The following is a 19221-nucleotide window of genomic DNA, read 5'->3' as shown; positions in this document are numbered from 1 at the left end:
TAAAATACAGTATATAAACTTTATACTTACCACACAGCCATGTATATATATGCATGCCTCTGGTTAGTGTCAGACTCAGTCATGAGGTAGTGAGTTCGATTCCCAGACTGGGCTTTGTGTCCCATTCTTGAGCAAGACACTTCATTCCACATTGGTCCAGTTCACTCAGCTGTAAAAATGAGTTGTGATGTCACTGGTGCCAAGCTGAGATAACATCAGTGGTGTAAAGAGGGGAGGCCGGTTTGCATGGACAACTGCTGGTTGTCCATAGACTTGTGCCTCAGAGGTGAACTTTCTGGGGCAATCCCATGGTCATCAGTGGGGTGGGGGACTTTACCTTTTACCCCTTTATATATATATATATATATATATATACACACACACACACAAAGTAGTAGAAAATATGGATTGAGAGAATCATGTTGCTTTCACAGTAAGCTCCTCATTTGAAATTGGTTATCAGCTTACATAGTAATCAATTGTTGTGCAATGTAATGTGTGTGTGCAACTGAGAACGTAGGAAACCTGGGGAGGAAATAAATCATAAAGTCAGAAGGTGGAAGAGATGAAAATAGATTTATTTTTCCATATGATTGAAGCTGTATATAATAGTATTATATATATATATATATATATACATATATACACATACTTTTCCACGTCTGGCTGTATAACCTCTTTTGTTTGTTTATTTCAACGTTTCGTTTTCCTGTCTTGTTTTCCATCAGCCACTATCCTCCATGGAACAAATTTAATTTGTGTCCGTGGGAAGAGCCATTTTAACGATGCGTACTGCCCCAACTCTTCGAAACGCCAGTGTTATAATGGTGGCAGCTGATGAAGGATGTGTTCTCTATGTGGCCTGTGTGTTTTTTGTACCTTGTTTATCATTTTGTACATGTTTTTTTGCAATGTCATGTACCCAGATATGCATCTATATATATATACATGTAGATGAAGGTATGTACATACATGTACATATATATGCATATACTCATATATATATGTGTGTGTGTGTGTATTGGTGAAAACAAGAAAAATAGAACTCAAAATATGAGTATATGTATATTTTTATTAATATAAATGTCAATGAATGAAACTCTTGGACCTTCAGTCACTCTGTTGCTTCTGCTATATATAAATAAAAAATATAGCATCAGATAATATATTTGTTTACAGAAAACGTTCTTGAAGATGCATATCTCCTGAAGGAATGAACACATGAATATGATCGAACTGATGTCTGCGGATACTAGACATCATTGTAATTATCCTAGAAATATGGGAAATGATTGTAAGAAATATATGTAGAAACGCGCATAGCGATGCATTAAAATATCTATTAATTCTATCCATGGATTATTGTTACTATTATTATATACATGTTCACAAAAATACTACTTGTGTGTAATTGTTGAACAACAAAATTTAAGTTTGTAAAAGAATTTCTCATATTTCACAATTAACAAAAATTCCTTCCAATCTCTATTTGTCTTTTTGAAGAGACTTGCCTGCCAATCAGGTGATAAGAAGTCCACGTATATCAGAGTAGTGAGCCTTTTTTCCTGTGTGACTGTGCATAACAAGATGAAAATCATTAATCAATCATTTTAGAAATATTTCGTTATTGCAGTGAGTTTTTTTTTTCTTCCAACGTGTAATCGTTTGTGCTTGGTTAAGTCACTGCTAGAGACAAAAGATTTCATGCAGATTTGACAAGGATAAGGCCTTTCTCCAGTGTGACTACGTTTATGGACCACAAGATTACAGTTCATAGTGAAAGATTTCCCACATATTTCACATTGAAATGGTTTTTCTCCAGCATGTACTCTGTTGTGCTTTGTTAAGTTACTGTTCGACACAAAAGATTTCCAGCATATTTGACAATGGTAGGGTTTTTCTCCAGTGTGGCAACGTTTGTGAACTACAAGACTGGAATTCTTACTAAAAGTCTTTCCACATATTTCACAGTGAAACAATTCTAGAGTGTGCATTTTAAGAAAACTTTTAGTGATAAATGACTCCCCACATATATCACGCTTGTGGATACGAAGCTGAGGGTTTTGAGTGAAAGATTTCCCACATGTTTCACATTGATATGGCCTTTCTCCAACATGTATTCTTTTGTGCTTCGTTATGTTACTATTAGACACAAAACATTTACCACATATTTCACAACGATATGGTTTTTCTCCAGTGTGACTTCGTTTATGAACTTCAAGACTGGACTTTTTAGTGAAAGATTTTCCACATATTTCGCAGTGAAACCCTTTTTTTTCGGTGTGATTTAATATATGTGCTTTTAAGAGACCATTAGTGATAAATGACGCTCCACATATTTCACAATTATAATGCTTTTTCCCAGTAGGACTACATTTATGAATGACACGCTGAAAATTATTAATTAACAATTTCCCACATTTTTGACACCTAAATGGGTTTTCTCCCGTTTGACAAGTGTTGTGTGTTTTTAACGGGCTTTTTACAGTAAATGATTCCCCACGTGCTTCACAATTATAAGGTCCGTCTCCAGCATGACTATGTTTATGGCTAAGAAGAACAGATTTAAGAGAAAATGATCTCTCACATATTTCACATTGGAAAGGTTTTTCTCCGGTATGGATACGTTTGTGGATAAGAAGAACAGAATTAAGGGAAAATGACTTCTCGCAAATTTCACAATCATACGGCTTTTCTCCAGGGTGTGACCGTCTATGTTTTATTAAATCCCTGTCAGATACAAAATATTTCCCACATATTTTACAATAATAAGGTTTTTCCCTGTTGTGTATTATTTTGTGCGTGTAGATATCATGTTTTGAAGAGAATGTTTGTCCGCAAATCTCACAGCCATATTCAGGAACATTTCCACATAATGATCTTTCCTTAAGAAATGTTTCATTCCATAAAAATTCTTCATCGTCGGTCTCTTTAACTGTATTTATAGTCTTAAAAACAGTTGTGTTACAAGCGTCCCATTGATTAATGTCCACCATATTAAATTACCAAAGAATTGCCTGCAAACTTACAAATGTTTGTAATGATAAATACTTATGGTGCAGTTTCTTGTCTTCGATATCACAATCCGTTGTTTACATGTGTCAAACATGTGGAGCATTTTCTACTTACCATTAAAAAATACTTGTTGGTGACCGGGTCCTCCCCTGAAATCAATTCGTAGAAACGTGCTACAATATGTGCAACAATAGCAACGCAAATAATTTGCGCTTTCAATTTAAAGTCCAGTTGAAAAGTGGAGACGGTTGAGGAAAGTTCATTGATTGATTTGTTGTTAATTAACATTTCCCCCGGGTCCTGTAAAATAGCCAACAACCTATCAACGATGTAAAACGGTGATCAGATGAAATATGTAATCATGAAGGTGATGGATCACCAGCCCGCAAACATGTAGGGCACCCTTTCTTATCCACAAATGTTAAAACATGAGGTAATAAGATCAGCTCAACAAATTAGAAACACACTGAACACGCGGTTTCATCAATAAGTTTTCCCTCGTTTAAACGACACCGGTGACGTATATCAAAAGTCCCCAACATAATATTATATCGATGAAAATCAGCTTCGAATCCAACCCATGGAAAATGCCAAAAATATCATCCAGCTATAAATAGTAATTACGTATCAACAAAGGTGTCTTTACATGGTCATTCAACCGACTAAAATAGCAGCTAAACACCTCTTGCCAACACACACTACCGAAAAAAGGCTTTCGATCGTATGTCTGTTTATTAAACAGACTGATCCGATATAATTCGATTAGCTTCAACTAATTAGAAACACACGCAGTTGGCAGTGGTAGTTGAACGACATTAAAAAATCCCAACCCCAGTTAATAGTATACAACAAAATCGGTAACTGCATCGTTATTTTGTACTGTGCATCATCCTTAGGAGTCAAAATTGGACAGCATCGTTGTTGTTGAAGTTGAGAGAGACTGAAAGGTTCAAGAGTATTGTGCATTGGCACCTATATTGATAAAAATATTTGGAGTTCTGTTTTTCTTGTTTTCACCAATATATATGTAATATTATATACAGCTGTTGTTGTTGGCACTCCGTCGAGGGTTCCAGTTGATCCGATCAACGGAACAGCCTGCTCGTGAAATTAACGTGCAAGTGGCTGAGCACTCCACAGACACGTGTACCCTTAACGTAGTTCTCGGGGATATTCAGCGTGACACAGTGTGACAAGGCTGACCCTTTGAATTACAGGCACAACAGAAACAGGAAGTATTAGTGAGAGAAAGTTGTGGTGAAAGAGTACAGCAGAGTTCGCCACCATCCCCTGCCGGAGCCTCGTGGAGCTTTAGGTGTTTTCGCTCAATAAACACTCACAACGCCCGGTCTGGGAATCGAAACCGCGATCCTATAACCGCGAGTTCGCTGCCCTAACCACTGGGCCATTGCGCCTCCACTATATACAGCTTTAATCATATGGGAAAATAAATCTATTTTCATCTCTTCTACCTTCTGACTTTATGCTTTATTTCTTCTCCAGGTTTCCTAGGTTCTCAGTTGCACACACACACATTACATTGCACAACAATTACTCTTTTACATGTTTCAGTCATTTGACTGTGGCCATGCTGGAGCACCGCCTTTAGTCGAGCAAATCGACCCCGGGACTTATTCTTTGTAAGCCTAGTACTTATTCTATCAGTTCTCTTTTGCCAAACCGCAAAGTTACGGGGGCTTAAACACACAGACGATGTTAGGGGGACAAACACAGACACATAGACATACACACACACACACACATATATATATATACGTATATATGTGTATATATATATATATATATATATATATATATATATATACATACATACATACATATATACGATGGTCTTCTTTCAGTTTCCGTCTACCAAATCCACTCACACGGCTTTGGTCGGCCCGAGGCTATAATAGAAGACACTTGCCCAAGATGCCATGCAGTGGGACTGAACCTGGAACCATGTGGTTCGTAAGCAAGCTACTTAACACACAGCCACTCCTTGATAACCAATTTCAAATAAGGAGCTTACTGCGAAAGCAACATGATTCTCTCAATCCATATTTTCTACTACTTTATATGTGTGTGTATATATAAAGGGGTAAAAGGTAAAGTCCCCCTTTGGTTATGAATGACCATGGGATTGCACCTAGAAAGTTCCCCTCCAAGGCCCAAGTCCAGGCAAGGTTGTTTGTAGAAGACCAGCAGTTGCCCATGCATACCAGTCTCCCCTGTCCATCCCATGATGTTATCCAAGGGAAGGGCAAAAGGACAGTATAGCCTGGCACCAGTGACATCGTAACTCATTTCTACAGATGAGTGAACTGGAGCAACGTGAAAGAAAGTGTCTTGCTCAAGAACAGAACACACAGCCTGGTCCGGGAATCGAACTCACTACTTCAGGATTGCTAGCCCAACGCTCTGACAGAATGTCATTGATGGTGGTCATAGTGTTGGTTGTCATAAAGATGATAATGATGATGATGATGGTGGTGGTGGTGGTGATGGCAATTAGAGGTAAGAGGCCTAAAAAAGATGAACAAGCCGGAATTTAGATAAAAGTCACTGGAGATGTCTTCCACCAATAACAGAGAATTCTTTAAGGGTGCCTGATGCCAGCCAACGTCAGTGATATTACAATCCCTGACCAGGAGACACATGTACTAGTATCAACATCACCACTGCCAAAACTGGGACCAGAAATAAAAGCACCACCACCACCAACAACAACAACAACAAACTCATCCATCATCATCACTAGCATAAGCAGCATCACCACCATCATCATCATCGTTGTTTAACATCTTCTTTCCATGCTGGCATGGGTTGGACAATTTGACTGAGGACTGGCAAACCAGAAGGCTGTACCAGGCTCCTACACACACAACTTTATACGTATATCCTCTTATGCAATGATGAAATATTATGTTTAACACTTTATTCATTGATATCATAACAAATGATGCAGTGATATTATTACACATCTCTGAGAATATATTTCTCAGTTATTTACCCAACAATATCTTTCCTATATCCTGGAAATATGTTATATTGAATATTTATGAGAATGCTTTTTATTTAAAATATTACAATAACATGTTATCTCATCAATGTTGATATAACTGTGGTGATACAAAATATAGTGATAACAGCTTGTTATCACACTGCTGTATCTTCTTTCCCACGGGAATACATTTATGGTTATACAAGTTATTTCTTAAATGGAATGAATGTTAACAAGTAGCTTGTGTCCAAGTAACCTTTTATGTTCCACATAAAAGGTTACTAAAAGGGCTGGCATAAGGAAGGGCATCTGGTTGTAAAACAACTCCTCAAACAACAATGAGAGATATGATTGTTGCCAAAGGTCCATGCATCATTGAGAAGTCCACAAGGTTAATCCATGGTTTAGCAGGGAAAATCATCTTTAAATGTTACTTGTTTGTTGTAAAGAAATTTTACAATCATAAAGTCATACTTTTGCATGGATAGATACATGTTTAGTTGAGTGGAGTTCGTGAAATAATGATTTAGTACACATACGACAGTGAAATGGCTATTTTCTTGTATGAACACGTTTGTGAGTAAAGTGACTACTTATAGAGAATGATTTGCCACAAATATCAAAGTGATATGGTTTCTCTCCTGAATGAATATGTTGATGTTTTGTGAAGTAAGTTTTTACAGAAAATGTATTACCACACGTCACAGTTAAATCATTTCTCTACTGTATGAACATTCTTATGTTTAGTTAAGTAACTATTTATAGAGAATGATTTACCACAAATATCACAGTGAAATGGTCTCTCTCCTGTATGTACTCGGTTGTGTTTTATTAGGGAGGCTTTTTCAGGGAATGCTTTACCACATATATCACAATGGAATGGTTTCTCTCCTGTATGAACACGTTTGTGTTTAGTTAAGTTAGTGCATTCTGAGAATAATTGACCACAGATTTCACAGCGGTATGGTTTCTCTCCTGTATGAGTTCGTGTATGTCTAGTTAATTCACTACTTTGAGAGAATGATTTACCACAGATATTACAATGAAATGGCTTCTCTCCCGTATGAATACGTTTGTGAGAAGTCAAGTTACCTACTTGAGAGAATGATTTACCACAGATATCACAGTGAAATGGCTTCTCTCCTGTATGAATACGTCGGTGAATAGTTAAGGCACTTCTTTTACAGAATGATTTACCACAAATATTACAGTGAAATGGTTCCTCTCCTGTATGAGTATGTTTGTGTTTTGTTAAGTGACCACTGCTAGAGAATGATTTACCACAAATATCACATGGATATTGTTTCTCTCGTGTATGAATACGTTTGTGTGAATTTAACTTATCGAGTCGTGATAATGATTTGCCACAGATGTCACATTGAAATGGCTTCTCACCCGTATGGAGACGTTCGTGAACTTTTAAAGCATCACTTGCAGTGAATGATTTACCACAGATATCACAGCGGTATGGTTTCTCTCCTGTATGAATACGTTTGTGTTTAATTAAGGCACAACTTACAGAGAATGTTTTACCACAGATATCACAACGGTATGGTCTTTCTCCTGTATGAACACGTTTGTGCTTTGTTAAGCCATAATTGTCAAAGAATGGTTTACCACAGATGTCACAATGAACTGATTTCTTTCCTGTATGTATAACTTTGTGTCTCTTCAAGTTAGTGTTTTGAGAGAATGATTTACCACAAATGTCACATTGAAATGGCTTCTCTCCTGTATGAATACGTTTGTGAGTAGTTAAACCACTACTTACACAGAATGACTGACCACAGATGTCACAGTGAAATGGCTTCTCCCCTGTGTGAATACGTTTGTGCTTAATTAAATCACTACTTCCAGATACTGACTTACCACAGGTATCACACTGAAATGGTTTCTCCCCTGTATGAATACGTTTGTGAATAGTTAAAGCATTGCTTCTAGAGAATGATTTACCACAGATGTTACAGCGGAATGGTTTCTCTCCTGTATGGATGCGTTTGTGAGAAACTAAGGCGCTTCCATCAGAGAATGATTTGCCACAGATATTACAGTGAAATGGCTTCTCTCCCGTATGAATACGTTTGTGAGTAGTTAAAGCAGTACTTCCAGAGAATAATTTATCACAGATATCACAATGATATCGTTTTCCTCCTGAAGGATTCTGTTTCTGCTCTTTTAAATTATCATTTTCACAGAATGGTTTATCACTGATATCACACTGATATGATGACTTTTGTATATCTTTTGACATTTCTCCAAGGAATAAAAACAAAACCAAATCCTTTAGCTGTTTCACCGTATTACATTACTCCCTTGAAATTATTCTCTGTCCATCACAATATTTCAATAGTTTTCTTGTTTCTGTTTTTATACAATTATTTTTATGGTTATCAACTGCGATCTTCATGAATATTTAAAAATGCTGCAAACTCTTTTAGAAACATATTCAAGTTTAATTCGAATGCAAAAGCACCAGATAATGACATAGAGAAACGTTGCTATGAATCTCAAGTGACAGCAAATATTTCATAGCAATTCAACCCTAGATTTATTACAGTAGGGTTATTATACAGTAGGGTTATTATATCTGTTCCCTAAAACATTTTCCTTTCGTGTTTAATAGACGATACGTCGGTAGTATGTAAAAAGCAGTCGGTACACTCTGTTAGGGTTAGGGTTAAGAAGGGCATCCAGCCATAGAAGCCATGCCTTAAAAGACAGCAGGAGTCTGGTGCAGCTACTTGCAAGCCAGCTCTGAGTCAAACAGTCCAACCCATGCTAGCATGGAAATGCGGACGTTAAACGATCATAATGATAAAGTATCCGGTATACAAAAGTTGTTTTCTGCCAATGTCATCCGTCAATCTGAAGTAATAAAGAAACAGTATTAGATACCAGAGGAGAGATCAAAATGGAAATGTTCCAACATTTCTTTATTAGCAAATTACATCAAAGAACATTGTGTGAAATCTAAAGATGTGTAAAGCACGGCCACATCATCAAATTGCGGGCGAGTTTGTGTCTCACTACTCAACACGTAGACATGAAAGTCAGTGTGTGCATGTGTGTGTGTGTGTTTCATCACTTCTCTGTTCGCTCACGAATTTGAACAGTAAATGTTGGCTTCAACAGGACATAAAAATCTTTACGGAAATTACTGAACAAATAGATAAAACATCTGATGATCCGATTTGATTTTGACAGATATGCGACTTATATATATATAAAGAATACCCTTTAGCAAACCCACTTCGCTCCACACCCACCGCCAATATACTTTTCATTGTTAAAATAGAAGAAATTTCAGCCCCTCCTCCCACCACACTTTATCCCAATAAAGAAATTCGGTCTTTTAATTAAGAGCGAAACAAGAATCTATTAACATTGACAAATGCAACCTACCATCGATCTTGTGACTGACCCGAGGGTTATTTGCTGTTATTTCTAGCATGTAGAGTGACCACTTCGCTGCCTGTTAAATGTTTGTCATACGAAGGGCGCACCTTTCCCCCATCGTCACTATCATTAGATGGATTCGTGATGTTTTAAAAAGTCTTCCAAGTAGTCGGAAATAAGAGCCACATCTCTGATTTTATTTGCTAGTTCTTTCTTTCTTTCTTTCTTTGAATTACACGTTGACATATAAGGAAATGACAGTTGTGAAAATAGATTAGGGAGTGTCTAAAAATGCGACATTTTTCGTTATAGAATACATTATTTTAGCAAAATTAGAGACAGATTAATGAGAACAGTGCAGGTGTAATCTGAAATCGGATTCAGACTGCCCTCGGTGGGTAATTTGAAATCTTCACACGGATTTTTACTAAAGAAAGACAAAGAAAAAAAAAAAAAGAAGAAAAGACGCAAAAGGAGAGTATCCTGACATCTAGCTCCGATTTGATTGCCCCCACAAATAATAACTTAAACTATAAACACGAATAATTATTATTAAGATCATTAGAATAAGCTTGTTGATTTATTATTGTTTAAAATGTGTTTATTCAGTTAATTCAGAGCATAATGTGGAGAAGACGATTAATATCCATGTCTGACAAAATGAAAGCGTTTTCAATTATCAAATCTGTACTTTACTTTATATATCACATGTAACGCTGATATTTTCAAAAATAACAGATCAACATTTCAGTTTGGAAGTATTTTCCTGTAGGCAAACGTCAGCAAAAAGACGACTTTTGCAGGATCAAATATCTTTGTTGTAATATTATATATTTACACTAGTTTAGAATTACTGAACATAATGACAATTCTATTATCTATACATATTATTACAGATCTATTATTATTATTATTCAAGTAAATCTTTGTCAACTTACCGCTGTTTCTCAACAGTGAATCAGTGCGTCGATCAAAATGCAAAACAAATTCTTTCGTTCTTAGATTTTCAGGAGATTCTTCTCCATTTTTAAAGATTCTGCGACGTAAACCTTCGTTTAGCTTCTTCGTTCTTTATACATCAATTTCTGTTTGTTTTAAAAGCATCGCTTTAAATATACTCTCTGTCGGGTCTTGATATATATATATATATGTATATATAATTAAAGCAGTTTTTTTTCGTGTAATGATTTTATAGCAACTGTTTATTTTCACTTCAAGTAACCAATTATATAAATATCAATTACGCAGTTGGCTGCCTCGCCCTTTCCGATTTCTGATGACGAAGAGGAGATAACCACTTGGCAGCACTTAAGAGATTCCTTGTATGTCTACACTTATGGAGATTCGTACAGAACCTATTTGCACCAATTTCTCTGCAACAGTGGTTCTCAACACCCACCCCCTTTTTTGTCTATCGACCCGTATGATTGCTATTTTATTCTGGTGGTCCCCCATAGTCATTCGATGTTTAACCCATAAACTGCTGGGATTTTGCTGTGTGTAACACGAACTGCTGAGCCTATTTTGGGTAAAGATCAACATCGATCTGTCACTCGAAAAAAACACTCAGTGTTTCTTAACACCTTCTGTGATTGGCTACACTGTTTCTGGGGTGAAAGGGTATTGTGTACATACGTTACACGTCATCAAAATTAGGTCAGATCATGCCCTACTTCCATAGCCACGCACAGTCGCGTTGGCCACTGAGGTGGCCTATCGCAGTTTATGGGTTAACAGAAAAAGCGCTATGGGCCACGATCGTGGCCCAGATAGATGCGTTTAATTTATGGGCGTTTGTTGGGGTCTGTCACTCAAAGGCTCCAATACCCCGCAGAATGCAAGAGGACTAATAGTTCAACTAATGGCTTTTCAGATGATATAAAACTTGCCACCAAGTCTCATTTTCATAAAATGTGCTCAGCAGTCCATGCTATGTAAGTGCAAATCCCAGCGCTTTATGGGTTCAGACTAATTTTATAGACAGTCTTTTTTGTGTAGGTTGGACAATGTAACATGTTAGAGAGGGAAACCTGTTTCTTACATCTATAGCAAAAATTTTTTCGGCTTTGTGGTAAGTAGCTTGCTTACCAACCACATGGTTCCGGGTTCAGTCTCACTGCGTGGTACCTTGGGCAATTGCCTTCTACTAAGCCTTGTGAGTGGATTTGGTAGACGGAAACTGAAAGAAGCCCATTTGTGTTTGTTCCCCCCCCCCCCCCCCAACATCGCTTGACAATCGATGGCGGTGTGTTTACGTCCCCGTAAGTTAGCGGTTCGGCAAAAGGAGACCGATAGAATTAGTACTAGGCTTACAAAGAATAAGTCCCGGGGTCGATTTGCTCGACTAAAGGCGGTGCTCCAGCATGGCCGCAGTCAAATGACTGAAACAAGTAAAAGAGTATTAACCGTAACTTTTAATTTTTTTTGATAAAACTAAGTATTGTACGTGTTTTTTTTTTGGTTTTTTTTATCATAATTGTATATGAATAAAATCAAATCTGCCGAGTTGAAAGCATTTCTGCATTTATTAAATGATATTAGGATTTTTTAACATACGTCGCTAATGTCAGACAAAAAAAAAAAAATGTTGGAATTCTGCTTAACATCCATATAACTTTTTTGAAATGTTTTTTGGGGAAATTTCCGAAAATTTTTGCGAATTTGTATTCTACGCACAGGAATTCATGACTATGAAAAAATTTAATTTTTCGAAATTTAAAATTTAATTTTTCGAAATTTAAAATTTAATTTTTCGAAATTTAAAATTTAATTTTTCGAAATTAAAAAAACAAATTGTGTTTTTAATCAATTTAATTTTTGTCTTAAATCCCAGCAATGAACTATTCAACGTGTTTATGGAGAGAAAAATATTTAAAAACCTCAATACGTCAGACTGATAAACAAACGAGGACGGTATGAGGTGTGCTAAAAATAACAGTTAAATACCCCTTAAATCATACAATTCTTCTTTTCTTTGTATAATCGTATGATTTCTCGCGTGTAGAGCACAAATTCACAAAACATGTCTGAAAATTCCTAAAAATAGAAGTTATGAGGGGTTTATATGCCGTGCGTAAAGTAGAATTCCACCAAAAAATGTTTAAAAAGTTTTTTTAACCGACCACACCCTGTAAAAATCCTAACATCTCTCTTTTGCAAATTTTCTTAAAAATCAGAATAGAAGTAAGTTGACAGAGATTTACTTGAAGAACAAATCTGTAATAATGTAGCGACTGTGTAATTTAGTTATTTTTTTGTTTGTTTTTGCATAATTGTATAGATTCTCGTCCAAATTCGCAAAACATTTTCTGACAATTCCCAAAAATAAAAAGTTTACGACGCATTATATGGGATGCTTAACTTCCTAACATATTATCTCGTAAATTTTCGTTCAGAGACATCAAGTAAATATGTTTGTGAACGAAACTATACATTCATTGTACTCCGAGGTTCCCGTTCTCTATCATTAATTATCAGTGATCCAAAATAATTTTTGTACTTATTCTTCGTTATATACACATTCAAATAAAAAATAAAATATGATACATTTTGCATGGAAGTTGGAAAAAATAATGTCTATGTTTAGGGGTTAAACCAAAATTTCTCAGAAAAAAAACAAAATGATCAAATAATCAAACTTCGCCGCCTAATCAACGTCTTTCTAATTCGTTGAGCTAATTACGCAGAAATACAACCAAAAAGCCTTCTAAAAGTAACATGTAATATCAACAGTATTTGGCTGGTATTTTTGAAAGTTCATTGATCATGTTCAGATTCTCTTGTTGATTATTACCGTTTTGCTGGATTATGATTTTGGCATTTACCATAGGTCGGAGGCAATTAAAGATGTAAATTAACATAATTGAATGTATCTTTCAGTGTTATATTATGATGGAGATTTTTAATATATGTCACCGGTGTCACTGAAACATGAGAAAATATATCGACGTCTGTTTGTGTTTCTAATTAGTTGAGCTAAATCTAATTATATTACATTTTGTAATTATCTCATGTTAAGGTGAACGTAGATTTTTGTGGATAAGACAGGGCTACAAACAAGTTTGAGGGTCTGTGTTCCTTCACCAAATGATTAAATATTTCATTTGATCACAGCTTTACTTTGGACTTTACATGAAACATTCTACTGGTGAGTAGAAAATATATCTACATTACATCTGTTCCACATGTAAACAGAGGACTGTGATATCTAAGACAAATTGAACCATAACAGATTAACGCACAGGCATTTGTCAGCTTTTAAGAACTGCTCAAGAATTAGCATGGAGAACGTTGATCACTTGGACATTTATAAAACAACTGTTGTTAACAATATAGATACCTCAGAGAGACAGACATAGATGAGAAACCAGCAGGGGAAAAATATTCCCGAAAATCACATTTGAAGGGAGATATTCTCTTCGCAACATGAAGTCTTTGCACAATAAGGAAAAACCTTTTCGTTGCGAAATATGTGGGAAGAACAACTTTATAAGTTAGAGATTCCCTTACTGATGGTGATGAATATGAGGTTAGTAATACTAAAGATAACGAGGAATTATAAAATATCTGTCTTTTAGAAAATTATACGCACACAAATGATGTTTATGACGAGAGAAGAATGTCACTGTCCACTGTTCTCTCTACTTTAAAATATATACATGATATTACGCAATGTGTAGGTGTAGGTGTAGTTTGCAAATATGTAAGTTTCACACAGTGTTCATCATCTCTTTTACTTGTTTCAGTCATTTGACTGCGGCCATGCTGGAGCACCGCCTTTAGTCGAGCAAATCGACCCCAGGACTTATTCTTTGTAAGCCTAGTACTTATTCTATCGGTCTCCTTTTACCGAACCGCTAAGTTCCGGGAAGTAAACACACCAGCATCGGTTGTCAAGCGATGTTGGGGGGGGGGGGGAACACACAAACATATACACACACATACATACATATATATATATATATATATATATATATATATATATATATATATATATATATATATGTACATATATACGACGGGCTTCTTTCAGTTTCCGTCTACCAAATCCACTCACAAGGCTTTGGTCGGCCCGAGGCTATAGTAGAAGACAGTTGCCCAAGATGCTATGCAGTGGGACTGAACCCGGAATCATGTGGTTGGTAAGCAAGCTACTTACCACACAGCCACTCATCCATCTTCAATGCAGGCATGGGTTGGACGGTTTGACAGGAGCTGGCCAGGTAGAAGACTACACCAGGCGCCATTTTGTCTGTTTTGGCAGGGTTTTTATGGCTGCATGCCCTTCCTAACACCAACCACCCCATAGAGTGGACTAAATGCTTTTCACATGGCACGAGCACAGTTGAGGTCAATTTAAGCATGGTTTTCATGACTGAATGCCCTTACTTCACAGTGTGGACTGGATGCTTTTCACACTTGATTGAAGCCAACAAGATTATTCACTATTTTACCTATAATAATTGTGGCCATCTTTTTGTTAGATGATATAATTTGTTTATCAATATAAAAATGTAGTAAAATTTTCATTTTCATCTCTCTTCTATATCTAATATTGTTTCTTTATTATTTCAGATTAACAGATGACATTGTCATGAAAGAACTTTTGTACTTTGGATACATCTTGAATATTTATCACATTTTAAAGATTAAAGGAAAATGTTATAAAGAATGGGTATAAATATATTTCTATAAATCTTGAAGAGATGTCAAAAGATATACAAAAATCATCATATCTTTGTGATATCTGCAATAAGTCATTCTCAAGAAGTAGTGACTTACTTAAACATATACGTATTCATACAGGAGAGAAGCCATTTCATTGTGATATCTGTGGTAAATTATTCTCTCAGAAAGGTAACTTAATTATTCACAAACGTTTTCATACAGGAGAGAAGTTATATCATTGTGATATCTGTGGTAAATCATTCTCTGTTACTAGTCATTTACATAGACACAAACGTATTCACACAGGAGAAAAGCCATTTCTCTGTGATGTCTGTGGTAAATCATTCTCTGAAGCAGATCACTTAACAACTCACACACATATGCATACAGGAGAGAAACCATATTGCTGTGATATCTGTGGTAAATCATTCTCTGTAGATAGTAACTTAACTCGACACAAACGTATTCATACTGGAGAGAAACCATATCACTGTGATGTCTGTGGTAAATCATTCTCTAACAGAAGTACCTTAACTAGACACAGATATATTCACACAGGAGAAAATCTATATCACTGTGATATTTGTGGTAAATCATTCTCTGCAAGTGGTGACTTAACAATGCACAAACGTGTTCATACAGGAGAGAAATCTTTTGAATGTGACATCTGTGGTAAATCATTCTCTGTTACTAGTCACTTAACTAGACACAAACGTATTCACACAGGAGAGAAACCTTTTGACTGTCATATTTGTGGCAAATCATTTTCTCGAATTGATTATTTGAGTAAACACAAACATGTTCATATAAGAGAAAATCAATTTCCCTGTGATATCTGTGGTAAATCATTTTCTCAAAAAGGCAACTTAACTACACATATATCTATCCATACAAAAGTGTGACTGTATCATTGTTAAATTTCTTCACAACACACAACAACCTACGTTTTTAGAACATTATGCACTTGACAGTAATCAATTACCCCATGACAATAAAGCTTTTATGTGGGATGCAAAAAGTTACCTGGACATATGCTGCTTGTTAAAATTCATTCTTAACTAGACATGTATCTATCCATACAAAAGTATGACTTTATGATTGTAAAATTTCTTTACAACAAACAAGTAACACTTTCAGATCATTTTCCCTGCTAAACCATGGATTAGCTTTGTGGACTTTACAATAATCCATGAACCTTTGGCAATAATCATATCTCTCATGGTTGTTTGAGGAGTTGTTTTACAGCCAGAAGCCCTTCCTTATGCCAACCATTTTAGTAACCTTTTATGATGGACATAAAAGGTTACTTGGACACAAGCTGCTTGTTAAAATCCATTCTATTTAAGGAAATAACTTGTATAACCATAAATGTATTCCCGTGGGAAAGAAGATACAGCAGTGTGATAACAAGCTGCTGTCACTATATTTTATATCACCACAGTTATATCAACATTGATGAGATAACATGTTATTGTAATATTTTAGATAAAAAGCATTCTCATAAATATTCAATATAACATATTTCCAGGATATAGGAAAGATATTGTTGGGTAAATAACTGAGAAATATATTCTCAGAGATGTGTAATAATATCACTGCATCATCTGTTATGATATCAGTAAATAAACTCTAACACAAAATATTTCATAATACCGTAATATATGTTTGTGTGTTTTATTTTATGTATCTGTTTATACATATGTATACTTTCTTTTCTAATTCTGTGAAAATTTAATTTCGCGTGTATGCTAATGATCTTGCCTTCACAACAGATTCTGTATCAGAGGTAGAAAAGAAATTCCAATACTGAATCAAAACCTGGAATCTAAGGGCTTTAAGATTAACTTGACCTAGTCTTTACCACCAATACAGACTTCATTCACAAAGTTCAGGTCGTTCCCACAGCTATTTCCAGCCAAAGCATTATACAATTATCTGTATATGGTACAAAGAGGGTAACATACACAAGTAACCTCAAATATGACTCACTCATCACGAGCTTGAGTTTCAGGAAGGCTGACTGGAAAGATATCAAAGCCAAAATCCTCAAAAGAAATTGGTCTCAGACTATTAGCAACCTCAATATTAACATGGGAATGAAGTTTTTGTATGAAGAGCTAATCAAGATCTGTCAAAAGCATATACCAAATAAATGCCTATTCCCACAAGAACTTGAGTCCATGAGATATATGGAAACTAATACATAACAGATTCAAACACAACCAGATTGGATCTCGAATGGATCAAAATGCATCATGTGCTAATGATCCATCACAAATATCCATATTCTTGAGTGAAGAAATGTAACAATACATTTTGCCAACCTATAGTTAACAAAATTATACATGATCCAAACGAATTTTTTGATCCCCACAACTCAACTGCAGAGACACCTCTAAAAATCAATGATAGCATCGAAGATGATGCACTTACAAGTGTTACTTTTCTATTCTAGGCACAAGGCCCGAAATTTTTTTGGGGGTGGGGTCGATTAGGTCGACCCCTGTACGCAACTAGTACTTAATCTATCGACCCTGAAAAGATGAAAAGCAAAGTTGATCTTGGCAGAATTTGAACCCAGAATATAAAAATAAACGAAATGGCGCTAAGCATTTCATCCAGCATGCTAATGTTTCTTATTTCTTTATTGCCCACAAGGGGCTAAATAAACATAGGGGGGACGAACAAGGACAGACAAACGGATTAAGTCGATTACATCGACCCAGTGCGTAATTGGTACTTAATTCATCGACCCCAAAAGGACAAAAGGCAAAGTCGACCTCGGTGGACTTTGAACTCAGAACGTACCGGCAGACGAAATGCCGCTAAGCATTTCGCCCGGTGTGCTAACGTTTCTGCCAGCTCACCGCTTTGCTTGCAGCTATTACTAAGAGACAAACTGAGCATTTGTACAAGATGGTCTCCCATCCATCTTGTTAAAATATGCAAAATCCGCCTCATGAAATCGTTAAAGGTGCTATTTCTAAAGTTGACTGATACCAACATATTCCCAGGACTATCATGGAACGGATGGGCAAAACTTCGGCATATAAGAGAATTTCAATGAACAAACCCTTATACGCTGTCAACTTCCAAATATACTATCTTTGAAACCATGAGCAAAGATACTCGATTGTACCATTGTTATAGTTAGAGGTCCCCAACTGTTCAACTAGCTAAGTTAATCAGAAATATAAAAGGGAATTCTACTGAACCATTTTTAAAAAAAAAATCCCCAAAATCATTGGATGAACTCTTAATGATGATACTGTATTAGTCAACCAGTCAAGGATGCAATCAGGAGAGAAGATCTGCTAGAAAACTCAATCATAGACCACCTTCCTGTCAAAAAGCAACAACAAACTAATAGAAAATGAATTAAGGTGGTGCTCCAGCTTGGCCGCAGTACTATCATTAAAAGTACACACACACACACACACGTGAATGCGTACTTGTGTGATTCGTCTCGTTTCAATATTGTACCAGGCGGCAGTCTTTAGGAAGTATTCCCAATGGCACCACTGACCGCAGTCTTTTATACCAATGCCAAATACATGCGTCTATAAATGTGTGTATATGTAAATCAGACTGGAACCGGTTTACCAATTCCAGTTAAACAGTGTAATCCATGGAAACCAGACGCCAAATGATGATGATGATGATATATCTATATATATATTTATAAAATAATACAATATATTAAATATATTATAACATAGGTGGGCCATTATCAATTAAAACCTAAAGATAAGTTAATGAACAAGGGTACAAAATAGTACCAGCATTGCTATATATATATATATATAGCAATGTTGGTACTCTTTTAGTGCTTTTCTTTCTCCGTCTTCCCTTCTTTGGACTATTTCTATATTTCTGCTTGAAACGTGAAATCCCCTTTCTTTTCTTTCCTTTCCTGAGCGTCCAATAACACTGTACTTATTCCACGTCCCCGCGTTGTTTTTTCTTGCTTGTTCATGTTTGGATTGACTATATATATATATATATATATATATATACATATACACATGCAAATATATATATATATATATATATATATATATATATATATATATGTATATATATACTAGTTGAATAGCCCATCGTTGCCAGGCAATTTTTACAACAAAGTGTCTTCTACA

General features: G+C 35.8%; 3 protein-coding genes across 5 annotated transcripts; 1 reads left to right on the top strand and 2 right to left on the bottom strand.

The window, feature by feature from the left end:
- Positions 1-1052: 1052 nt before the first annotated feature.
- On the bottom strand, positions 1053-5806 carry LOC128251108 (uncharacterized). The gene has a single exon (XM_089344454.1). It carries the CDS (start codon positions 2994-2996, stop codon positions 1611-1613), a length of 1386 nt encoding a protein of 461 aa, XP_089200580.1. The 5' UTR covers positions 2997-5806; the 3' UTR covers positions 1053-1610.
- A 132-nt stretch (positions 5807-5938) lies between these two features.
- Positions 5939-11634, bottom strand: LOC106868512 (uncharacterized). Its single transcript, XM_014913818.3, has 2 exons — positions 10354-11634; positions 5939-8884 (listed from the first exon to the last, which is right to left on the bottom strand). The coding sequence occupies exon 2, from the start codon at positions 8268-8270 to the stop codon at positions 6732-6734; it is 1539 nt and encodes a 512-aa protein (XP_014769304.1). The 5' UTR covers positions 8271-8884; positions 10354-11634; the 3' UTR covers positions 5939-6731.
- Positions 11211-16740, top strand: LOC106868523 (uncharacterized). 3 transcript variants are annotated; one of them, XM_089344568.1, is made up of 2 exons: positions 11211-11349; positions 14990-16740. In XM_089344568.1, exon 2 carries the CDS (start codon positions 15121-15123, stop codon positions 15982-15984), a length of 864 nt encoding a protein of 287 aa, XP_089200694.1. In that variant the 5' UTR covers positions 11211-11349; positions 14990-15120; the 3' UTR covers positions 15985-16740. The 3 variants fall into 3 exon arrangements, with proteins under 3 accessions (XP_089200694.1, XP_089200693.1, XP_052833454.2); XM_089344567.1 differs by lacking the exon at positions 11211-11349 and adding an exon at positions 11771-13562; XM_052977494.2 differs by lacking the exon at positions 11211-11349 and adding an exon at positions 11771-13943.
- The last annotated feature ends 2481 nt before the right edge of the window (positions 16741-19221 follow it).

The sequence above is a fragment of the Octopus bimaculoides genome, chromosome 28 (genome assembly GCF_046866305.1).
Source record: "Octopus bimaculoides isolate indiv1 chromosome 28, ASM4686630v1, whole genome shotgun sequence".
Classification (NCBI taxonomy): Eukaryota; Metazoa; Mollusca; class Cephalopoda; order Octopoda; family Octopodidae; genus Octopus; species Octopus bimaculoides.
The sequence above is the reverse complement of the archived record's forward strand: the minus strand, read 5'-3'. Positions and strand labels throughout refer to the sequence as shown.